This window comes from Pristis pectinata, chromosome 5 (assembly GCF_009764475.1).
Source record: "Pristis pectinata isolate sPriPec2 chromosome 5, sPriPec2.1.pri, whole genome shotgun sequence".
In the NCBI taxonomy this organism is placed as follows: Eukaryota; Metazoa; Chordata; class Chondrichthyes; order Rhinopristiformes; family Pristidae; genus Pristis; species Pristis pectinata.
The window spans coordinates 39685745-39711593 of NC_067409.1; the positions used below are offsets into that span (position 1 = coordinate 39685745).

Below are 25849 nucleotides of genomic sequence, written 5' to 3' on the forward strand. Positions count from 1 at the left end.
TGTCTGCAATAGCTGCAAGACAGGCATTTGTTTTCACCTCCCATTTGAATGAAGACACCAGCGGTGTGGAAGATTATCAGCACTGCACTGAAAAGTCCACCCAAAATCTATTCTCAGCCTTACTGCAGGAGTTGGCACTTGTTGGTTGTGATTATGACATGAATGCCACCCTGAAGTAAATCTAAGGTACAACTTAATTTTTGCTGGCTGCAAAATTTTAGGAGGGTGCTTTATAGTTCTTCCTCACCAACAGAGACAAAACCCGTAGTGAATTTCCAAAATGCCATATACAGTGGTTTGCGCAGGTTTCTGCATTTCTCTCAAAATTATTGGATGGAGAAAATAATGTCCACTGTACTCCTAGAAAGAGGGAATTCACACTGTGATAAAGGGAGCAGTTCTTCAGCCACTGCGAAGCTGCTGCTGAGGAGGATTCTGGCATTGCCTTGTTCTGTAATAGAGGGTAGGGAGACCCCTCAGTACTTGCCAGATTTAAATTTGTTTTCTTTTCTTTTATTTGGCTATAATCATAGCATCTCTGAAGTCCCCTGCTTTATTCTCTTTCCAAATGTGGACAATAAGGTTATGGATTCTTGATTGAAATTCCTCTACATATCAAGCAAGGCTGAGTCATTGCTTCAGAGATTTTTTTCACTCTTTCTCACTGCAGTACTATACCTCACCTCCAATAGGCTTCTGCTGGAGTGGAGCTAGTCTACTGGATTAAGAGCAATGGTTTATCTCATGGTGTCTACTCTTCAGAACTAGGATTTCTCAACTTCAGTAGCCAGGCTGCAGTATACCGAGGTGCTTGCATTTACAATAACTGAGCTCCAAGTTGTCATTGATTCATTCACTGAAGAATATGAGAGGATGGACCTTAACATTCAACATCCATGAGCCAAAGGTCCTCTATCAACCTGCCCTCTCTGTACAGTACAGCCAGCTAACATTAAAAGTTCACAGTGAAATCCTGAAATGCATGAACCACTTCTAAGGCTTGCTGTACCTACAATAGGCATCTCATTGCCCTGAAAAGATAACACCGACACTGTCTCCACAAAATTCTTCAAAGGATGAGTCCTCTCCCAAAGCCAGTATCCCCAACATTGAGGACCTTATGATAGGCACCACCTGCCCCATCAATGGAAGAATCTGTGGTTCCCATATCGGCCTCACCGGAATCTAGAAAACCAGAATCGAAGCCTCAATCCTGCTTAAGGAGGAGAAAGGGTTAGAAACAAAGTTTTGTTTGAAATATGGTGTTAGAGGCAACATACAAGCATGGATAAAAGATTGGCTGACTGGCAGAAGGCAGAGAGTGAGGATAAAGGGGTTCTTTTCAGGATGACTAGCAGTGACTAATGAAGTTCAGCAGGGGTCAGTGTTGGGACCGCAACTTTTCACTTTCTACATTAATGATCTGGATGAAGGAACTGATCGCTTTGTGGCCAAGTTTGCAGATGACACAAAGGTAAGTGGAAGAACAGGTAGTGTCGTGGAGGCAGGGAGTCTGCAGAAGGACTTGAACAGGTTGGGAGACTGGGTAAAGAAGTGGCAGATGGAATACAGCGTAGGGAAGTGTGGGTTATGCAATTTAGTAGGAAGAATAAAGGTGTGGACTATTTTCTAAATAGGGAACAGAATTCAGAAATCAGTGATGCAAAGGACTTAGGAATCCTAGTTCAGAATTCCCTTAAGGTTAATTGGCAGGTTGAGTTGGTAGTAAAGAAGGCAAATGCAATGTTAGCATTCATTTTGAGAGGTCTAGAATATAAAAGCAAGGATGTACTGCTGAGGCAGTTTATTTCAGGTTTATTTCATAAATTTTCCTTTTTATTAGAAAGAAATTGGGAAGATTAAGTAAGGTTTTCAGCTTAGTGGATTTGCAGATTAGAATTCTGATAGTTATTTTGAAACCACCAATCGACGACAGTCTACTTTAAACAATTTGATAAGATGGAAATATAATAGAAGTATGTAGCAAAGCTTAATTTGACTTGTTCCTTGTGAATTTTAATCCTACTCATGAGTTGAACAGAGAATCTAGATTGATGCTCCAAAATATTACCAAAGGAGACTTGCTTATTATCTTGTGCTGCATCACATTTGGAGTCCTTTGAATGAAACATCAGATGGATATTGAATGTGCATGGCATTATTCACAGGAAAGCATAGGAATCTCTTGTTTTCTTTGCCAACATTCGTTCCTCAAATAGCATAAAAATCACCACCTCCTTCACCTACTACCTCAAAGTCACACTCTGTTCAGATTAACTAGTTCTGAGTTCAAAAAAAATTTTTTTGTGGATTAAATGTAAACAGAAGTAAATAATTGAAGTGATTTGAGAAACTTAGGAGTTGATCAGCTGTTATATAAATGCAAATCTGCAGCAATGGTATTGTAGCAGTGTTTATGTCAGACACATCTATAACCGTAGGTGTGATTTTTTTTTTGTGTGGGGTTATGGGAAGGAAGAGAACATTTATGTATATAGAATTATCGAAAAATAGAAGAGACTGTTGTTTCAAATGTAGCCATCAGTTAGAGTCATTTGGGTCCTGCAGAATGATTTAGGTTCTGGTTTCAAATCCTCCACATAGTATGCCTTGACCAAAATCTTTTCCTCAAGCAGATCACTAAAACAAGTTATCTGTTTATGGGACCTTGCTATGTACAAACTGACTGCCTCATTGCCTGTATTATGACAGTAAAGTGCTTAAAGGTTCATCACTGAATGTAAAGCACATTTGGATATCCAGAGATTGTGAAAAGTAATTTAGAAATCCAATCTTTCATGCTTTCTTTTTCTTTCACTTGTGTTTTGCTCTACTAAGACTGATTTTACCTAAGTATCCATATTTAACTCTGGACAGTTTCTAAATGCTTATAAATTACAATACTGTTTCATTAAGGTTAAACTCACTATTTTAGTAATGTTTGCTTGTAAATGTCACACGATAGAAACACGCTTTGGATGTCTGTGAAACCTTTATGAATGGCACACTGAACTTAACAGTAGCTTGGCACAGTGAAAAAGAATGCAGTTGACTGATCTTGGAACCTGTTCATCAATCTGGCCACTTCTACACTTCCAGCATAGGGGATTTTCTTGAAGTCTCCGTAAAGAAATGACTTTGAATGAAGCATGATCATCATCAGATGGATGCTGAAAATAGATGCCATTATTCATAGAAGGACATAGAAATCAAAGTGGCTTGGCCAGCATCCATTCTTCAAACAATATACCAGTTACCACCACCTGCCCCCACTTGGTGTTCATTATGTATAATAGAAATATTGAATTGTTTAAAAAGCATACGGCTTCAATGTTCAGGGAGTATCAAATTGCTTCTCCTATCCATCTCCAAATTAACTTGTAGTTAACAATCTGCCCACCTCATTCATCGAAGTATTCAATGAGAAGCACAGGAATTTATAAGTAGATACTGCCTGCAAGATTAAACTTGTTTTTAATCCAGATATTAGTTTAATCTTATGATGAGCATTTATTTATTTATAAATACTTGTGCTAAAATGTTTTTCTCACCAATTTCAAAAGTAAAGTTTTGCAGTGGCAGAGGAATATGAACATTATTTTTCCGTTCATGGTTGTTCTGTACATCAGTTTTGTTCGCCTGTTCTCCAAAGCCCTTGCTGTCCTATATTCACAACAAACATTTATCAAGTTCAGTCTTGAAAATTTCATTTGGCTTAGCATCCACACCTTTTGGGAAGAGCACATTTCAGATTCCTACTATTCTTTGTCAAAAAAAGATTTCATTCCTGAATGGATTATCTATAATTTTAAGATTTTGCCTCCTTGCATCAGCCTGATAATTTTTCTTTTGTTAATTTAAACAACTCGGTTTGAGGATAGGTCTGTTTTTCCTAGTGCAGAGGAAGTTAAGAGGGGACGTGACTGAGGTATATAAATTTATGAGGAGTGTAGATCAGGAAGACTGCAGGAAACTTTTTCTTATCAGAGGTGAATAAAGCTAGTGAACATAAGGGATAAGAGACTTGGAGGGGATTTGGGGGGGGATCTTTTTCACCCAGAGAGTGGCGAGTACCTGGAATGTGGTGCCAGAGATTAGTGAAAGCAGAGTCACTTACAGTATTTAAGAAGTATCTAGATGAGTACTTAAATCACCTGGGCATTGAAGCCTATGGGTCAAATGTTGAAAGATGGGATTAATACTGATGGACCTCCACTGGTCAGGGTGGATATAATGGGCTGAATGGCCTGTTTCCATGCTGTAAGACTCTGGTTCTAGCAGTCTTAGTAAAGACAATATACAGACTGACCTCAAGCAACTTAACCTCATACTTTAATCTTATGAACTGTACTAAGGTTATTGTGAATCTGTCATGTGCTCCCTTCGAAGCCACTGTATCTTCCAGAGGCGTGTTGCCCAAAACAGCAGAACATTCCACATGAGGTCTAACCAAGCTTGTGTGAACTAGTTCCTCACTTTCTTATCTTTCATTTTCTTTATTTACACATGAGATGTAGTTGTCAATGACAAAGCAAACATTTTTTTCCATCTTGAATGGGCATTGAGTTGGTGGTGGTTAACTGTTTTCTTGAGTAGCGCCAGCTCATCTGGTGAAGATATGCCCATATTGCTATTCAATATGGAATTTCAAAGTCCTGACTCAATTACAGTGAAGGAAACGATGTTAATTTGAAGGGGATCTATAAGTATAGGAAAGTGAGGTAAGGTTTTAAAAAAAAGCAATGAATGGCAGAGCAGGTGTGAGAAGCTGAATGGCTTGCTTCTGCTTCTGTTCCTTATAATCTACTGCTGGGTTCCATGAAGAATCCTGAACTCGATGGCATTTTATGCAGGGAAGTATAATCAAGCAGATTAATGGTCTTGGCTCCTGAGGACCATCACATATGGTTGCTTTCCAAGTGTAAAATAGTTGTTGTATTAATAAAATCTTTGCTCATTTGTAGGGGGAGGAAGAGAATGAGATTAAACTGGATAGCTGTTTCAAATAGCTGGCAAAGACATATCTCAGTGGTTTCAGTGAGATCAAACAGTCTGAGATTCTTCGCTTGCTATTTTTTTTCTCCTTGCCAATTCAGTTCGACCTGTGTATTTTCTGAAAAAGTTTAATTAGGTCTTATTTGTCTAGTTTATCAAAATGAGCAGGTAATCCATGAATAATTATTCAAACTTTTCTCTTTCAAATAAAAATTTCCAATAGCTAGCATGTAACACACAAATTGACATTTCTAGTGAACTAAATCTTGAACTATAATTCTGAACAAGTTCGTGAACATAATGTGAAGTAGCATTCTGTTCAGTGGTCAAATTCATACTCTCATGACCTTTTTATTTAATTCTCAGAAGAGCAGCCAGATACCTATCATGGTACTGAAACAGAAGGTGATGTTACTACTCTGTGGTCAGGAGGGGCAGATGAAGGACTGGAACTGGATCACCACTTCACACAGGATATTTTCAGTGGTGGAGAACTAGATTCTGAGACTGAAGAGCTTGTATTGCATGTGGGAACTCGTCTACAAGCAGCTTTGGAAAAACTACTGGAGGCTATTACTGAGACTACCTATCAGGTAATAAGTTTTTTTATGAAAGTTTGATTTGAGGAATCTTGATAGAGTGGAACAACTTAAAGGTGAGGTCTTATATGGTTTGGAATTACATTTGTGTGCTCTTTCACCTGAGAGCAGAAAACCTGGTGGAAATTGGAGATGCTGCAATCAGGAATTTAGTATTAGTGCAGTCATGCCTCAGAGGAAAGCATGTACAGAAAGTAGTGATTTCACATTCGTCCACAAGGTCCTACATTTTGATCATGTACTTTGGTCTTCCATCAATTGGGATTTTGATTTTTAGAAAAAAATATACTGGATTTAGAGTTGTGGGAATGCACAGTCCTTAACCTCACCGCTGTTAGATACAAATATAAAAATTAGGAGCAGGAGTAGATCACTTGGCTTCTCAAGCCTGCTTCAGTATTTAAGCTCATGGGTGATCTGATTGTAACCCCAACTCTGCATTCCTGTTTACACAAGGTTACTTTTTGTCCCTTGCTTATCAGGTATCTATTGACTGCTACCTTAAAAACATTCAAATCTTCTGCTTATACTGTCCTTTGAAGAAGAGAGTTCTAATGACTTATGACCCTCTGAGGTGGAAAAATAAATTATCTCAGCTATGTTAACTGGATGATCCCTAGTTCAAGAATGTCCCACAAGAGAAAACACCCCTCTACATCCACTGTAGGACAGGATGTTATATGTTTCAATCAAGTTACCTCTCACTGTTATGAACTCCAGTATTTACAGGTTTAGCCATTTCCAAACTTTTCTCATGTGATAACCCACCCGTTCCAAGTATCAGTCTGGTAAACCACCTCTAAAGTGCTTTCATTATGTAGAGGCTGCTCTTAAAAGATCACTCAAGCATCAACCTTCTCGTTCATTGTGTAACTGACATGTCTTCAGGCTTGGATTTCTGCATTGTTCTCTGTTGGTACATCGCTAATTAAAAGGGAACATTGCCACTGAAAGGCTCATCTGGATATTCATTGTCCATCTCCTACCAACTGAATTCACAGCTTGCAGCATAGATTGATATGGCAATTACTTCAGGAACTTTCCAAAGGATTACCTAGAAATTTGCCCTACCTCCGTAGCCCCGAGATGCTTATGCTTCTGGTCACCCTTTATATTTCCTCCTCTGGCCTAACACCTATATTTATCAATTACATCTCTCTGAAATGCCTGGATATTTAGGGGATAATGCAGGAAAATGGTTGAGGTAGAAGATTAACCATGATCTTGATGAAGGACAGAGCAGGCAAAAGGCCAAATGCCCCCTCTTGCTATTTCCTATGTTATAAGAGGTGTTTTTGCTCAGGTAAAACCACCTAGTTCTAGTGCTGGTGTAGCGACTCACTGCACCGGCATCGAACCGGCTCCCGACATTGCGAACATCATCGGAGGCCCCGATCCAAGATGGTGTGGGGCCCTCCTCCTTCCCCATCGTTAGGCTAGGAAAGCCTGCGCGCGGGAAGGTCAGGTGACCCGCGCGTGACGTCAGTGTGGGAAGTTTTGGGATATTAAAGGCGCACCGTGCCCCTGTCGTTCATTCAACTTCTGATTTCGTACCAACGACTCTGTGTCTTCATTTTGTAGTGTGTAGCTAGCTGCTACACTGGGACATTTAGCCCGCCCCTGAGCCTGTTCCAACATTCAGTGAGGTTGTGGCTGGCCTATGACTTAATTCCATACATCCAGTTTTGTCTTGTAACACTTAATACCTTAGGCTACCAAAAATCTATCATGCTCAGACTTAAAATTAACAATTCATTGTGTAGCAGTTACTAATGTAGAAGAGAGTTCCTAACTTCTGCCGTCTTGAGCATCTGGATTTATTTTTTTTTTACTTTTGAGCTGTTTTTGCTTTCATTTTTAAACTATTCCCTAAGTCCGAGACTACGCAACCAGTAGAAGTAATTCCTCTCTATCTAGCATAACCGCTTCCCTTAATATCATGAAAATTATCCTTTGAATCTTCCACATTCTATGGAATAGAGTCCTAGTTTATGTATTCCTTCTTTGCTAAACTTGAAGGGTTAAACTACAATCATTTGAGTAAATCCTACAGCGCATTTCTTCCAAGACCAGTATAATCTGTCTGTTCTATCTAGTCTTTCCTTATAACTCAAGCCCTCCAGTCCTGGCAACATCCTTGTGAATACCTTATGCACTGTCTCTAGTTTAATCGAACCTTTCATATAGTATGGTGACCAGGACTGCACATGATATTTCAGGTGCAGTCTTACCATTGCCTTATATAACATGATGTCCCAACTCTTGTACTCAACAGAAACTAATAAATCCACATAAATAATATGGCAACAAGAGCAGGTCAGAGACAGGATATACTGTGGCAATGAATTACCTCCTGACACCTGTGGAAAAAATATTTCCACAGAACGACATAGGAGTATAACGGAATACAGTTCCCCAAATGAGTACAGTTCTAACAACACTCAAAGAGCTAAACACCATCCAGGACAAAGCTGCCCCCTTGATTGGCACCCCATCCACTGCTCCAAGTATTTATTCCGTCCATCATTAACATATGTTGACTGAAATGTGCACCAGCTACAAAATACACTGCAGATACTGCAGTGGCTACTTCAACAGCACCTCCAAAGGACAAGAGCGGCAGGCTCATTGGAAGGCTATCATCTCCAGGTTCTCCCTCCAAGTTGCACATGATCCTTATTTGGAAATACACTGCCATTCCTTTGCTATTGCTAGTTCTAAAAAAAATTCCACATGCTACAGGATTGGGGGAGTACCTTCACAAGAAGGACTACAACAGTTCAAAGAAGGTGGCCCGCCATCACATTCTCAAGGGCAACTTGGGATAGGTAATAACTGTTGGCCTTGACAGCAATGCTCACTTTCTGACATAAATAGAAAAGTTAAGCCAATTAGAGCAATGTGACCTGGGTGGACACAGTTTATTGCAATGAGGGCAGAGGAATGTCCCTGGAGCAAAGGAGGCAGAGGGGTGACCTTAAAGGTTTGTAAAATCACAAGGGGTATAGCTAAAGTGGATGGTCACAGTCTTTTTCCCCACAATAAGCCAGTCTAAAACTAGGTTTAAGGTGGGAGGGGAAAGATTTAAAAGGCATCTGAGGCAAGTTTTTCACTTTGGTTGGTGGGTATATGGAGCTGTGAGAGGAAATGGTTGAGGCTCGTACAGTTTCAACGTTTAAAAGACATTTGGTCAGGTATATGGATAGAAAAGGTTTAGAGGGGTGTGGGCCAATGAGTTGGGCTGAAGGGTCTGTTTCCATGCTGTATAGCTTTGACTCAGTCGTAAATGTTTACAGTGATCCAAGTGTAGTATAACCAGGGATTTGCATAGCTGTTGAATAAAATTTACCCTTTTCATTTCTGTTCTCTGTAAGCAAAAGGTTAATTAAATATTTATGTGATGAATAAAGCATTAAAAGAAAATGGAAAGGTTTGAGATACAAAATTTCCAAATCTTGATTGTAACCTGAGAGTCCCCGAGGCCTTCAGCAGAGGCTTTCAAACAAACGAGTGCAAACTAACCTGAACAGTCAACTTGCATCTTTTGCCTCCATGGATGCTGCTTGACCCACTTAGTTCTTCCAGCATTCTGGTTTTTGAAACAAACAAACCAATTTTTTTCCGGAGTTCAGCATCTCAGCCTACACCTGGGATGTATTTGCAGCATTTTGGGGAAGATGTACTCTAATGACAAGCCCAGTTCCTTGGATGGATAAGAACAGTACTATGTTGCAAATCAAGAGAAAGCTTGTGTAGTACTCCAATTACAGAAGTAACAGTATTTCTTCAGGTAAAATGTTCCTCTGTAGATTCCCAATTTAAATACAGATCTCTGTAGCAAGCATCAGACTTCTATGCTGTTGAGCCAAGGTTGCCCCTTGAAATCACTGGTCAGGATCAGCATGGATATCTTACAACCTGTGCTTAACACTGATCTTGATATCTCACAGAGTCAGCTTTTACCAGACATAGCCTCCTGTATTCCCATGATAGGTGGTGCTCCATGATTCAGATTAGCCTATTTGCATTTAGCATCATTCATGTTGGTATTGCATCTTTGTTGTTGGAACTTGAGACATTTTCCCAAATAAGAGGTATTATGTAAGTGCATATTATTTTAAATAAACTTATTGCAATTTGATGGTAATGTCAAAAGTAATGTGTCCCTGAGTGCTATTGGATGAATAGGAAAAAAAATCAAAAACGTATCTTTCAAGGGCTAGATTGAGACATGCAGTCACCTGATTTACTTAATGTAGCACCGGAAGCAGGATGACGTTGGAGGATTTGACACTGTTAAGTTTTTAAATAGTCTCAGTTGCTGATGATGTTGGAATTAAACAGATGTGCAAAAACTTAACTGATGAGGTGCGAGTGGGGAAGAGTAAACTTCAGATTCTCTCATGACAGTGAGGGAAGCCATTTGATCCATTGAGTATGTGCCAGCTCTCAGAACAATCCCACTTCTGCACTTAGTCCCCTGTAACCAGTTCTTTCGCACATGCCCATTAAGACTCCCTGATTCTCCTAGTTGCCTACATTAGAAGCAATTTACAGTTACCAATTAACCTACCAACCAAAATGTATTTGAAATGTGAGAGGGAACTGGAGCACCCGTGGGAAACCCATTCAGTCACGGAGGATGTGAAAATTCTAACCAGACAGCAGAAGAGTTCAGAATTGAACCTGGATTGCTGGAGAAATGAGGTTCATTATCTTCAGCACCACTGTGCCATCCAGAGACAATTAACAAAAGGAAAATAAAGGTCATGGAACAATATCCATCCCTCTTCTACTAAAGAGATAGGTACTGGAATATCAGAAACACAGGTTAACACTAGAGATGAATTGGTTGAGAGGAATATTATGAGCCTTCAGGCTGTAATGAATCAAAACTGACATCAGAAGAACATGGTTAGATAAGAAAGGTGATTACAGTAGTTTATTCATTTCAAAGTTGGAAACAATTATAATAGCTTTCATTTACCTATACATGGAACATGAAGTTACAGAATACTGAAGGTGCATTCACTGGTTAGGCGCAGTCATGGGTAATGTCATGAAAAGGGATATGAATGAATATAGTTGTTTCATTTGGTCTGCTGGATTACTAAATAATTAGTGTTCAATTTCCAGGTTCAATGAAGATAGCTGGAATTTTTAATTTATTGTTCAAGACCAGCATCAGTTTTTTGGGTGCAGAGTTTGGATGGGGTGGGAGAATGTGGTTAGTGGTGCAGTTGTCATTGATTACACTTCATGGAATGCCAGAGCGTCCTGGCATCCAGGACCTCTGGCCTCTTTTCATTGTTTTCAATGAAGTATAAAGAGCATACCATAAAGGGGATTTGTAAGTGTAGGACCCTGATAGTGCCATAACTGTTCTTGGATATGTTACTGGGGATTGGGTCCAAGTTTGCAATTAGAATGCTGGCATGGATAATGGATGGGGATCAACCTAATTGTTTTCTTTGAAAGCAGCCCACAGCAATAACAACAGGCTGTCTCAGGGCAAACCAATCTTAGAGAAGGCCCTTAAATATTAGACCTTTTTGTGCTGGGTTCAAGTGGATAAATGACTGTTTTGTGTATCCTTGTTCAATATGACAAATAGCACATGTCTAGATAAATGTGTGCACTTCATGTTTAATAGCCTAAAGACCATGTCAAAAACAGTTGTTGTAGATGAATCAATTTCTTGGCCCTCATCATAGATCTTTAATTTAAAATGTTGTGCTTTTTTTTCCAGTTTGCAGGTTTCACATTTAGTTACATATTGAATCCAACATTGCCACATCAATTGGAGCGGTTAGAAAAATAGGCCTGCCATTTTTGCCTAAAATTATGTGTATCCTTAATTGCTGTTCCTAAATAAATATGCCAACATCAATTTTCCTATTATTGCACACTTATTTCCATGGACAGTAACTCTCACCGATGCTCTTAGAACCAACACTTCTGCCATTATCCTTGAACTGTCCACCAATGCTAACAGTTTCTCGCTATTTATCTGACGTAAACTTGTACATCTCTATAAAACCTTCTTTGTCTTGATTTTTCAAGTCTAATCCTGCAACTGAATTCTCTCATCCTCAAAAGTATTCTAGTAAATCTTCGTATGCATCTTCTCTTGAACCTTCACACCCTTCCTAAAGTGTGGTAGTCAGAATTGAATGCAGTATTCCAGTTGTTGTCCAACTAGTGTTTTATACAACTTCAATATATCCTCCCTGCTTTTATACTCCATGAATGCTGCTTTACTTGCATCTCTGTCAGTGTATCATGCCATTTCTGAAGATTTCGGCACAAATGCACCTAGGTCCCTCTGTTCCTGCACACCACCTAGAACTGTTCCATCTAGCTAATTTTATCCTAATTCTTTATGTAAATGTGCATCATTCCACACTTCCCACCATTAAATTTCATTTGCCACTTGTTTGCCCAATCTGCCAGTTTATCTGTTTTGTGATCTATAATTATCCTCCTCACTGTTTCCTGCACCTGAATTTTATGTTGTCTTCATATTAGAACATAGAAGAGTTCAGTACAGTATGAGCCCTTCTGCCCACGATGTTGTGCCTACCCATATAAACCTTTGCAATATGATCAATCTAACCCTTCCCTCCTACACAGAGCTCCAGTTTTTCTTTCACCCATGTGCCTATCTAAGAGTCTTTTAAATGTGCCTATAGTATCAGCCTCTACCACCACTCCCAGAAGTGCATTCCAGGCACCCACCGCTCTCTGTATTTTTAAACAAAAAAACCTGCCTCTGACATCTCCCTTAAACTTTCCTCCTCTGACCTTAAACGGATGTCCTCTGGTATTGACTGTTGTCACCCTGGGGAAAAGGTGCTGGCTGTCCACTCTGTCTATGCCCTCATAATCTTATACCCCTCTATCAGGTCGTCTCTCATCCTGTGTCACTCCAAAGAGAAAAACCCTACCTCGCTCAATCTTTCCTCATGAGACATGCTCTCCAATCCAGGCAGCATCCTGGTAAATCTCCTCTGCACCCTCTCTAAAGCTTCCACATCCTTCCTATAATGAGGTGACCAGAACTGAATACAATACTCTGTGGTCTAACCAGTTTTATAGAGCTGGAACATTATCTCACGTCTCTTGAACTCAGTCCCCCGACTAATGAAGGCCAGCACACCATATGCCTTCTTAACCACCCTATCAACTTGAGTGACAACTTTGAGGAATCTATGGACATGGACCCCAAGATCCCTCTGTTCCTCCACACTGCTAAAATTCCTGCCATTAACCTTGTACTCCGCCTTCAAGTTCGATCTTCCAAAGTGTATCACTTCGCACTTTTCCGGATTGAACTCCACCTATCACTTCTCTGTCCAACTCTGCATCCTGTCTGTATCCCACTGTAACCTACTACAACCTTCTGCGCTATCCACAACACCACCAACCTTCGTGTTATCTGTAAACTTACCAACACGGATCCATGCGGAATACCACTAGTCACCAACCTCCAGGCAGAATACTCCCCATCTACTACCACCCTCTACCTTCTGTGGGCAAGCCAATTCCAAATCCACGCAGCTAAGTCTCCGTGGATCCTATGCTTCATGACTTTCTGGATGAGCCTACCATGGGGAACCTTGTCAAACGCCTTGCATCACAACCTATATCCATATACACCACATCCACCACACTACCTTCATCAATTTTTTTTGTCACCTCCTGGAAAAACTCAATTATGCTTGTGAGGCACAACCTGCACCCCTCAAAGCCATGCTGGCTATCCCTAATAAGACTATGCTTCTCCAAATGCTCATAAACCCTGTCCTTAAGAATCCTCTCCAATAGTTTGCGACCTCTGATGTAAGACTCACTGGTCTATAATTCCCAGGATTATCTCTATTACCATTCTTGAACAAGGTAACAATATTTCCCATCCTCCTGTCCTCTGGTACAACCCCAGTGACCAGGGAAATATCATCGTCAACGCCCCAGCAATCTCTTGCCTCGCTTCCTGTAGGAACCTGGGGTATATCCCATCCAGCTCCGGGGAGTTATCTATCCTAATGTTCTTCAGAAGCTCCAATGCTGCCTCTTTCTTAACCTCAACGTGCTCCAGCACATTAGCCTGTTCTCCGCTGACCTCATATTTGTCAAAGTCTTTCTCTCTAGTGAACACTGATGCAAAGTATTCACTAAAGACCTCCCCTACCTCCTCCGCCTCCAGGCACGTTTTCCCCTTTATCCCTGAGCAGTCTTACCTTCACTCTAGTCATCCTCCTGTTCTTCACATACGTGTAGAACACATTGGGGTTTTCACTCACTAAGGCCTTCTTGTGTCCCCTTCTAGCTCTCCTAAGACCCTTCTTAAGCTCCTTCCTGGCTACTTTATAATTCTCAAGAGCGCTGCCTGATTTTTGCATCCTAAATGTTAAGTATGCTTCCTTCTTCCTCTTGACTAAATGTTTTGCCTCTCTTGTCAACCATGGTTCCTTCACCCTACCATCCTTTCCCGGTCTTGGGACAAACCTATCCAAAACCTCATGCAAGTGTTCCCTAAACAGCCTCCACATTTCTGTTGTGCATTTTCCTGAGAGCATCTGTTCCCAATTTATGCTCCCAAGTTCCTGCCTAATACCATCATAATTAGCCCTCCCCCAATTAAAAACTTTCCCATACTGTACTCCTATCCTTGTCCATGGCTATGCTAAAGGTCAGGGAGTTGTGGTCACTATCTCCAAAATGCTCACCCACCAAGGGGTCTGTCTTCTGACCAGGTTCATTGCCTAGTACTAGATCCAGTATGGCCTCTGCTCTAGTTGGTCTGTCCACATACTGTGTCAGGAATCCTTCTTGGACACACCTAACAAATTCTGCCCCATCTAAATCTTTTTCACTAAGGAGGTGCCAATCAATATTAGGGAAGTTGAAGTCACACATGACGACAACAACCCTGTTATTTTTGCACCTTTCCAAAATCTGCCTACTTACCTGCTCCTCAGTGACCCGATGGCTGTTGGGGGGCCTATAGAATACTTCCAATAGTGCATTTGCTCCCTTTCTAACTTACACCCACACTGACTCTATAGATGATCCCTCCATGACGTCCTTCCTTTCTGTAGCTGTGGTACTATCCCTGATTGGCAATACCACCTCCACCCACCCCCGCCCCCTCCCTTTTACCACTTTCCATATCCCTTTTGAAACCTTTGAGCCCCGGAACATCAAGGAGCCAATCCTGCCCTTGCGACTCTGTAATGGCCACAGCATCGTAATTCCACGTGTTTATCCCTACTCTAAGTTCATCACATTTATTCTTAATACTTCTTGCATTAAAGTAAACACATTTCATCCCATCCAACTGACTGCATTTATGCCCTATCCATTGCATATCCTTCCTCCCAATTTATCTGCACATTGCATCTACCTTTACACCAAACTGCTCATTCATCTGACCTAACACTCTGGTTCCTATCCCCCTGTCAACCTAGTTTAAATGCTCCCCAACAGCTCTAGCAAACCTGCCCGCAATGAATTTGATCCCCCTCGAGTTCAGGTGTAACACGTCCCTTTTGTACAGGTCATACCTTCCCCAGAAGAGATCCCAGTAATCCACAAATCTGAAACCCTGCCCCTTGCACCAACTCTTCAGCCACGCATTCGTCTGCCATATCTTCCTATTCTTGCCCTCACTAGTGTGTGGCACAGGCAACAATCCAGAGATTACCACCCCTGAGGTCCTGCTTTTTACCTTCCTTCCTAACTCCCTATATTCCCTCTTCAGGACCTCATCCCTTTTCCTATTGTGAAACTTTACTCTCTATACCCATGTCAAAATTATTATTATGTATCTAAACAATTAATATTTAGAGTGAATTTGTAGTTAGCTAATTTGGACTCGACAAAATTTCACAGAAAATGACCAGATAATTGGTATTGGTTAAGGAATTAATGTTCACAGCCCACTGGGAAAATTCTTCACTTGTAATTAGAAGAGCTTTATGAGAGAGGACAGGTGGAGCCCTTCTTTAATATCTCAGTGTCTTTCATGGCATGACACTCCCTCTGCACATTTCTGAAGTGTCAGCCTGTTATAAAATGCTGACGTTTTGGATTAGGCTTGGCTGCAATCTTCTAACTTCATTAATAATGCACAACTGAACCAAAGCTGTCTTGTAATTTGGGATATTGAGCTGTAGAGTGTATATTTTAATATTTAGCCTTTGAATCCCTTCTGGGAAAGAAATGCAAACTACTTGGCACAGCTCTTGAACTGACGTGGATTTTGAATCCTGTTTTACCTGCTGTGTGTTGACTGATCTTTGTTTGCGGTCACACCTGCCTGGTTGCTTGGAGATATTAAAGTGAAGTCACTCCCTCTCCTATGCGTGTAAGAATCTAAATCCAGGAAGCAGGGTTATGTGTAATCCAAGTCCAGGAAGCAAGCCACAGTTCATGCTGCTGCAGAAAAGAACCACCTGACGAAAAGTGGAAGTGCAGGACAGTGTGTCTCAATGTTGAATATACTGTGTTATCCTGAAAAATTAGTAGACCACAGGAGGATCTCCAATGATCTGTTCAAGTCATTGAGGCCAAGATAATACTTCGAAGAATACGACTGGATTTCTTCGGTTAAACAGGCTTCTTTAAATTAGCAGTGCATTTTATTGTGGTGGTGACTGGCTGACTCATCATTCCTGCACTGGATGAAGAAAACAGTTGGCAATCGCGAAGGATTTTTAAAGTTGGTAAAAAGGAAGTCACCATGTTGTAATAAGCTAAGCAAATGTGCATTGATCATTTACTGTTCATTTCTAACTCATCTGGAATTGCCCATTGAATGGAACTTAAGTTTTCAAAGTGGCAACTGAGATATTTTGTTAGTTTGTGTCACAACTGGTTAATGTCACAGAAGATGATGCTGATTTGACAACCATTGGGATCAGCAGTAAAGATGTAAGGATGTTTGCTATGCAATGAAAGCCCACATGTAAAACTTGCATGAGAAGCTTATTGAGATGGAGTCCCTTCAGCAATATTGTACTTCTAATATTTTAAGTAATGTTTGGCCAGAAGGTAATGAAGATGAAATCTGTGAGGTTGAGTCACGAATCCCATTGGCACTGCCACATTCTTCTCTAATATATTTATCAGAATCAAATTCAATAGTGGTACATACATCAATCAGTCATTATAGCGAGATTGGAGCTGGACACACGCTGAAAGTAGTTTCACAGATTTCCTTGCCATCACCACCTTACACAGTAAGTATTAACATTGTTCTGGTTCTGTTTTGTTGAATTGGATATCGTAGTGGAGAAAACAGGTTTTAATAAGCAGTCTTCATTAAAATTGTCAGTGTGTTCTGAGTTCAGTAAAGATGAACTAACTTATAGAATTTTTTGTGGAGGTATTTGATTGTGCAAGCATGGTGATCTATTAAGAGATTTCTAAATTTTTTAAGAATCACCAATAATTTAACATAGTTGTTTATATACATGTCTGTTTTCATTCTTTTTCACCCTTTGTTGCGTGTATTTTAACCAATCAAGACCCTTGTTTAAATTTGTGAAAATGGAATGTGAAACATTGAGAATTGAAAGTTTGGATTTGGTTTGTGTGGCATTAGCTCAATATCTTTGGTCTAGGTACTGAAAAGTCCATGGCAATCTTTTGAGCATTACACTAGTATTTCAGTGTCACTGCTTAATTCACAACAGATTGGGTCATGATCATGAGTTTTATATTGCAGTCTAAAATAATTTATAAAAGGAAGTGTACTTTAGACTTGAAAGAGCAAAGCTGTTTAATAACGAGGTTAGGAATATTGAGTTCATCCATATATTCGCACTGAGTTCAATAGTTCCTGTGATAGTAAATATTCATGCACTTTCTTGCACAGATATGAAATACTAGGTGGATTTTTTTTTGATGCACAAAGTTACACAACAGCATGTGTTTGGTGCTTCATACCTGTGCTAGCTTGTTTTAAAAATGTCCAATTAGTCCCATTGATCGCTCAAATTTGTTAGGATTTTGTTTTTTTTTTTGTTGGAAGAATATTTTTAGTTACAACAAACACATTACAAAGTTTTCTTTTTGTTTTTAAAACCATTATATGTTGCTTAATGGAATTTAACTGCTACATGATGGATAAAATAGTGTACATTTAACTTCACATGACAGTAGAAGTAGAAGCTAAACTTGTAATAAAGAATCCAGAGCAAAATAGTGTAAATGGTGCATTCATGCCAAATGGTAACTTTCAATTGGATCAAGATATTCTATTGATAAATGTGTTACTGTTTTAAATGAAAATGCAAAGGCTTGGAGCTCACTGAGTTTCAAATTATTATAGTTTTCCCATGTGAGTGATTTGGAAGTGTAAGTATCATTTTACTCTCTAAGAATTTATGTTCCGAGATTTCATATGAGGGAAATTGGTTTATGGATGGTATGTAAAATCTGAGGGTGAATTTATATTTTAATGTGTAATTTTGATTAAGAAGTAAGGTTGTGTTTTCATCCTAATAAGCACCTTCACATCAAATTCATATACTTAGATCAAATCCTAGCAGAATTCTTGACCCTTTTAAAAGACAGAATTTTGAGGACCCAAATCTCAAGTGGTTTTATGAATATTGTTACATCTGATTAATTTCTAGGCTAAATATACAGAACATTTTTGTAGAACGGTTCTGATATATGAATCTTCATCTTCTAATGTAACAGGGTGTTGCCATCAATATTCAGTTAAAAAATCATACACAAAGCATTATTAATTCAAACTTTGTTTTCCCTTTCATCTTGTTTTGAATGTGACTCTGGAATCTCGGGTAACTCTTACAAAATATTTTCTCATTGTCATCAGTTTTTATTTGGACCATTTTGTTAAATCAAAGTATAGAAAAATAAGGAACATCTGAAGTTTAAATTTTTCATCGAAAATCTAAAAAAAGATTGCAAATGCTGGACATCTATGCTGAAAACACTCAGCAGGTCAGGTAGCATCTGTGAAGAGAGAAGCAGAATTAATGTTCTAAGCCTTTGACACTACATAAGAAGTTCAGGGGACCGAGTGGCCTACTCCTCCTGATCTGTATTTTCATATGAAAAAAAATATAAACAGTAGGTATAAAAATTAAAAAGAAAAGCATTCCTCATATCATGGGAAGGATAAAGTTACCATGTTTATTTTTTTTCTAGACTCCATTTATCTCTTTTAGTATGTTTTAGTTTTGATTTTAAAAAAATCATCCACATATATTTCATGATTTTTTTTTTTGACACTTTGGAACAAAAATTGAAATGGAGCCTGTTTAGTCAGGTCTCTGCATCAGTTTTGTCATAAGGAATTTCTATCATTAATGGATGCTGTCAGCTCATTTCAATAAAAGTAGTCTTAAAGCATCACCTGCCTGATGACTTCTCACTGATCCTATTTTAGAAGAAATCAATTGCCATTAGGGAGCAGCTTGATTTGGAAATGAGCCACCTTGTTCATCTTATTAAATCTTCAACCTGCTATTTAACGGTTTGGCAAGACATTGGAGCCAGTATTTCCTCACCTTCCCATTCCACCAGCTTGCTCTTTGTCAAAAAATAACTTTCCTTCTAGTGAGCACCAGTTATTTCACAAATGACACAGCTGTTCTCCTGGTTTGTGTAAATACTCTTAATTGTAGAAAGCAGGATGCATTTTATGGGCACAGTTTGTCAAGAATCAGAAAGCCTTCTCCACCATTGTCACAATCATCTGGAGACAAGTATATTTTCAAGATTTTAAGATTTAAATAGTTCCACATTTTGTGTTTAAAAACTTATCACTAATATTTCATTATGAAGCAGTGTCAAATCATCCAAGGTAGAATTTGTGATTTACTAAGCATTATAAAACATTTGTAGACATTAACTAAATGGAGGTTTTTGTTACGAATGAGGTAGCCAATGTATATGCATATTAGAAATAGAGAGCATTGAATGTAATGAAATGAGGATTTAAATATAATGTTTATGATAGCAACATTTTTGAATGAATACCGTATCAGTAATGGTATTCCAATTGACTAAAATGGAAGGAGGCAAGGACTTGCAATGCCTCCTTTAGTGAATAGTACCATAGCATACTAACATGTTTCACATGTTCACACAAAGCCTAAACATGTTAACTGCAATATTTAGTAAATGCACTTAATTTCTTAGTGAATGAAAGGTTTTTTATTCTGTGTTATATGTGAATAGTTTGAGTTGATACAGTTAAAATATAATAATTTTTTCATGTGGTTTGCTTGTAGCTTGATCACGCCAGGATCACTCAGACAGAACTGGTCCGAGAATCTCTCATTCAGAAAGAGCAGATTGATAAGTTGCATAAACGCCAAGAAGAACTCCTTGAAAGACTTAATGAAGAATTGAAGGCCAGGGAGCAGCTGGCATTGGAGCTTCATAAAGCAGAAAGTATGTTAAAACATTCATCTAATTTATTTATATACAAACCATAAACAATATGCGAGATGCATATAGATAGATCTTCGTAAATGTGACCCACCTTTACACTAGTCACTGAACTATAGTAAAACTCCAATGATCTGCAATCTGATTTGCTCAGAAATCCCAATAGTTTAGTGTCTGGCACTCTGGTTCTTGTGCTCCTTTTATGCTCACCAGAGCCCTGGTCCCTTCGCTCCCTTTAAACTCACCAGAATTACTAGAAAATTGCTCGTAACATCTGAAGCAGGTGAATTAAATGTAACAGGAGTAACATCCAATAGTCTGCAAAATCTGCCAGTCCAGCACCAGCAAAGCCCTAAGGATGCTAGATTATCAGAGTTTAATTTTGTATTTTGATATTGCACATGTTTCTTGTCCACATTCAGCAAGTTAATTTTGTTGGCTGAGTCTGCTGAAGTGCACTGATGAGGCTCTACATTGGTGCCAGCTCCTTCTGTGACTTAGCTATGTGTGCATAGGCAAGAACAAATCCCAAGGACAAAATTCCTCAAGAAAAATGGTAATAGCAAAGCCATACTATTAGCTTTGCTGTAAATCAAGATTGTTGAACGCTTCTGAATGAAATTTTAAATTGAAATTAGTTGTTCTATGTTTTTAAATGAAAATACCCTAAAGCACTGAAACCACTTAAATAATTAACTTCAGAAACAGCAAAATAAATATAACTTTCTTATCTGTTCTCCTCATAATCATAAAATTGAAATGATTGGACTTGCGGTTCTTGGGAAATCTAATTTCGTGCAGAATTTTAGAATTGATTTCTCCAAATGAGTTGGGCTAGTAAATTCAAACTCTGCAAGTAAATGCTGGCTGTTCCATATGGAACTGCTGGCAAAACCCAATAAAATAAAAACAGGTCAGATTGTTAGGATCAGTTTGTGTATTTGGAGAGCTATTTTTCAATAAAATTGGTTTATCAGTTCATTATTGAAACATGTACAGAGATACAGTGAAAAGCTTTTGTTTTGCGTGCCATCCAGACATGATGCCATACAAAATTACATCAAGGTAGTAAAAAGAAGGGCATGCAGAATTATAGTGTTACAGTTAGAGAAAGTGCAGTGTAAGTAGACAAATAAAGTTCTTTTTTTTTAAAATAGTGCTTAAAGATTACATGATGTTTTGGGCTACATTCCTGGAGCCACTGATATTCTACCTTAATTTGTCACAGGCACAGTCTTCACCCTTGTCCTCATTTGTATCATTGTTTACCACCAATGGTTGTAAAATCTCAATTCACTCCTTAATCTCCACAGGAATTTTAATGTAGTTTATAAATAATCACCTAATCTAATTATTTTGGGAATAGAGAACCACCCACATGAAATGATCTAACTACTTACTGATATCATTGAAAACAAAATCAAAAGTAGGCACTGTAACTATTGCTATTTTAGTTATATCTAATAGAATTAACTTTGCAAGATTAAATATTGTTGTTACAGCAGGCTTTCAGTTTAAATATAAATCAAGAATTTGCATTAATGTAACATCATTCAGAACCTCAGGATAGACTGAACTGTTTTTTTGTCAATTAAACACTTTTGAATTGCTCATAAGCAGTTTACTAAAATAGAAATAAAATCGACCAATTAATTATTGCAGTGAAAAAGTCACAGAGCACAGAAAACAGGCCTGTCAGCCCACCATGTCTGCGCTGGTGCTTATCAAGTGCTTATTTATACTAATCCCATTTTCCAGCAGTTGGCACATAGCTTTCTATACAGTGGTGTTTCAAGTGCTCATCTAAATACTACTAAAATCTAGTGAGATTACCTGCCTCCACTTTCCCCTCAATCAGCGTGTTGCACATTTCATCCACCCTCTGGGTGAAAAACTTCTTCCTCAAGTCCACTCTGAATTTCCTACCCTTTACCTTAAACCTGTGCGTTCTGATCATAGACCCGGCTGCTAAGGTGACACGTTTCTTGCCATCTACCCTAACTATGGCCCTCATAATTTTATATACCTCAATCAGGTCACCCGCCACTTTCTCTGCTCCAAGGAATACAAACCCACCCTTTCCAGTCTCTCTTCATATACTCGAGTCCAAGGAACATTTTGGTGAATCTCCTCTATACCCTCTCCAATACAATCACATCCTTCTAGTGACCAGAACTGTTCACAGTACCTCAGCTGTGACCTAATTAATGTTTTATATAACATAACCTTCATGCTCTTACATTCTATGCTTCAGCTAACAAGGCCAAGTACCTTGTAGATCTTAATAAGCTGTTATCCAGCTGTGCTGCTCTCTTCAAGAATTCTCAGATATGAACACTAATGGTCCCTCAATCTCTCAGTTCTTTCTAGGGACATATCATTCATTGCTTATATCCTAGTTTAATTAGTCCTTCCAAAATGCATCACCTTGCATTTTTCAGGATTAAATTCCATCTGCTGTTTGTCTGCCCAATTTAGTAGCTCACTAATATCATTCTGTAGTTTAAGACAATCCTCCTCACAATCAACACCACCACCAGTCACCTAGCATTCAATGATCATACTAATCATACCTCCTATATTCAGATTATTAATGTACCTGACAAACAGCAAGGGTCTCTGTGATATCCCATTGGTCACAGGGTTCCATTCGAAAAAATAGCCTTGTTTCCGATGTTAGTTGGAGGAAAATTTTGGACAGGATACTGTGAGAGTTGTGCTGCTCCTCTTCAAATTGCATCATGGAATGCCTTGCATACATCAAGGAGGACAGGGTTAGTCTTAGTTCAATGGCTAATACAAAGACTGCTGACATTATTGAACTGTACTGAAGTTTTAAATCTGGATCATAAGTGCCCAAACATTGTGGCTTGGGTTGTTTTCATGTCAGAGCAGAAATTGTTGCTGTATCTCTAAGTGTCTGATATGCTAGCACACAGAAACCACAGGGCATGTATAATAACATAAACTAGCATATAACTTTCACTTGTACTACGTGTGCTTGAAAGTATAATAATGAACCAATTTACAAACTTTATTTTCTACCAGTCCAGATTAGGGAGTCAACATATTAAGTTGCTGTCACCATTCTTCCCCCTCCCACTGTTCTGACCCTGAACGTAAAAATTGTGCAGTATTGTAGCAAGTCATTTCATTTGGAGAATGAGGTGAAAACTAGTTTCAAACGTTGCCTGTTGTTTAAAAACATGGGCATGTTGATGGTAGGAGAAGTATGATGGACAAAGAGCCTTTTCATCTTGTGACTGGTTCAATAAAACTCAAAGTGAAGGGTTTGATTGTTGAATTGCTTCGGGATGAGGGAATAAGTGTGAGTTACTATTAACAGGAAAAAGACTTTGCTTGTCTCTAGATAAGGACCACTTGCAAAACAAGGACCACATCCACCACCACTTGCAAGACCCCTCGAGACAAACACACTTCCCCCCCTTTTCATGGTTGTCAACTGATTCCTTCACCTATTTGGCTTTCTTATTCAGAGGTACAATAGCATAATGGTCAACTTAGTGGACTAACGTACATGATCCAGGGGCAAGCTTGAAACCAAGCGCAGCAGCTGGGGCATTTATATTCAATTAAGTAAATGTGGAATTTAAAAAAAACCACTAGTATCAGAATAGTGACCATGAAAATACAAGCTTATCATTGATGTCCTTAAGGGAAGAAAATCTGCAAATTCTCTCTGGCCTATATGTGACTCCAGGGCCAGCTGAATCTTAACTCCTGCCTTGGTTCGGGATAATAAAGGATGGGCGATAAATGCTGGCATTGCATTAGTAGTATACAGTGCGGGAGCAGAATTCTGATTTCAACCTTCTCATGCCAACCTTTGATTCTATTGTGCTTATTTTTTAAAGAACTAAAATTACTTAAATTACCTTTTTAAAAAAAACAGAAATGTATTGCTGAGAATTAGATTACAGTATTATTTTTTTAAAAAACTCTTAGCCAGCATCGATCATATTCCACTTTTAAATGTTTTAATTAAGGAATTAACTTATTTGTTTAAAAGTGAATAGAAGATGAAAGCATATGACCTGAACATCCTAAAGATAATTTTTGCATGGTGTAGCTTCAGGCGGCAATTCTGTTGGATCTTATTGCATAATTGAACAACATCAAACTGTATTGTCTATCGCTATGCTGATATTTGTTCGCAATGTATCTTCAATGATTTTCCCATTGCATGAAAATTAACCAAAAATTCCTAGTGACAAATGTAATTAAAAAGATGATATCAGGATTATTAGATTACACTTTAAAACATAAATTTAAAATATTGTATTTGAGTATTAGCATGGAGATGTTAAAAATGTGCTAGAAGGATTTTCAAAATTTGAAAATATTGTTCTGATCTTTTGGACATTATATTTTCCCATCACACACTAGCGGAATAAACATTTGAGATAAAATTTACCTGATTAGAAATTCACTGGTTCAAGATACATGGTGAATAGAATATGTAAATTATGCATTTCATGGAGAAACTAAATACTTCCTGAACTGAAAACTGCTTTCCAACACTATCATTTAGTATGGCAGGTCACCATGGTAGTTTTGATGTTGGATTACTGTAGCATGAAAGTTACTTAATCTCACATGTAGATATCATTATCTCTCTTCATAGCTTATGTTACCTAAAGAAGGGTGTATCAGGTGTTGCTAAATCAGTCTAATGGATATTGCAGGCTAAACCAGAGCCTGAATGCAGATCAAAGGTGCGGCAAACGCTCATTGTTTAGAAATATTTTACTCTTTCAATATATAGCAGATATATTTTTGAATATAGCTGCCAAATTAAGGTACTTATAGTGCAATCTGCATAAAATTGTGGAACTTTGCAGGTTTATCCTCATTTTTGCATCTTAAATAAACTTGGCTTGCATTTAAATGCATTGTATTTATGTAATTTCCACTGCATTTTCTGTACTCCAGCTGCAGGAGAACTGAATGCTGTTTAGGAGTTTTTTAAATTAATTTTTGTATTTGTATGAGCTTTTGCTAACCTTAGATATTTGTTAAGGCAAAGTATAAAAAAGTAAGGAACATCTGAAGTTAAATATTTCATTGAAGATCTAAAAAAGATTGTAAATGCTGGAAGTCTATGCTAGAGACACTCAGCAGGTCAGGTATCGGAATTAGATGTTTTTGTGTGGATTATACAGCATTGAGACTTCAGTGATATTTTGCTTGTTTAACTCACTCAAAATTACACAAGTCCCTGTTTTCTCTCTCAAGTAGATTCTTCACAGTAACATAAAAATAACATCTACCTTGAGTTTGCTAACTAGTGATGGTGCAGAGTAAGGTTACTAGTTTATTAAGAAGCATTCTTGACAACTTTGCATTTAATGTATTAACATTTTAGTTTGTCTGAAAAGTCAAAAACAATGGGTTTGCAGAGTGGAGCTAATAAGATCAAGATATGCCGATGTGATTCAGTCTTTATTTTAAGGCATACATTCTGCCCTTAATCTTAGAAGAATAGAATTGTACAGCATAGAAAAAGGCCATTTGAACCAGTGGGTACCCTTCCATATTAACACTTTCATATTAACACGATATCCCAGCACTTGGTCAATAGCCGTCTATGCCTAAGTGATTCAAGTGATCATCTAGACATTTAAATGCTGTCAGCAATACAACTTCAACCACTCTCTCGGGCAGTGCGTTCTAGGTACTTACTACTTTCTGGGTGAAGAAGGTTTCCCTCCTATGCCCTCTGAATCTCTTCCCCCTTACCCTAAACCTGCAGTATGTTCTCTTTTATCTACCTCTGATACGAGGAAAAGTTTCCTGCAGTC

At 38.5% G+C, this 25849-nt stretch overlaps 1 protein-coding gene across 1 annotated transcript in view; it reads left to right on the forward strand.

The window, feature by feature from the left end:
• akap9 (A kinase (PRKA) anchor protein 9) overlaps positions 1–25849 on the forward strand; it is a 186474-nt gene that overhangs the window by 78815 nt on the left and 81810 nt on the right. Inside the window, exons 23-24 of the mRNA XM_052016199.1 lie at positions 5362–5588; positions 19868–20030. Of these exons, the coding sequence (XP_051872159.1) occupies positions 5362–5588; positions 19868–20030 (390 nt within the window). The remainder of the gene's footprint in view (positions 1–5361; positions 5589–19867; positions 20031–25849) is intronic.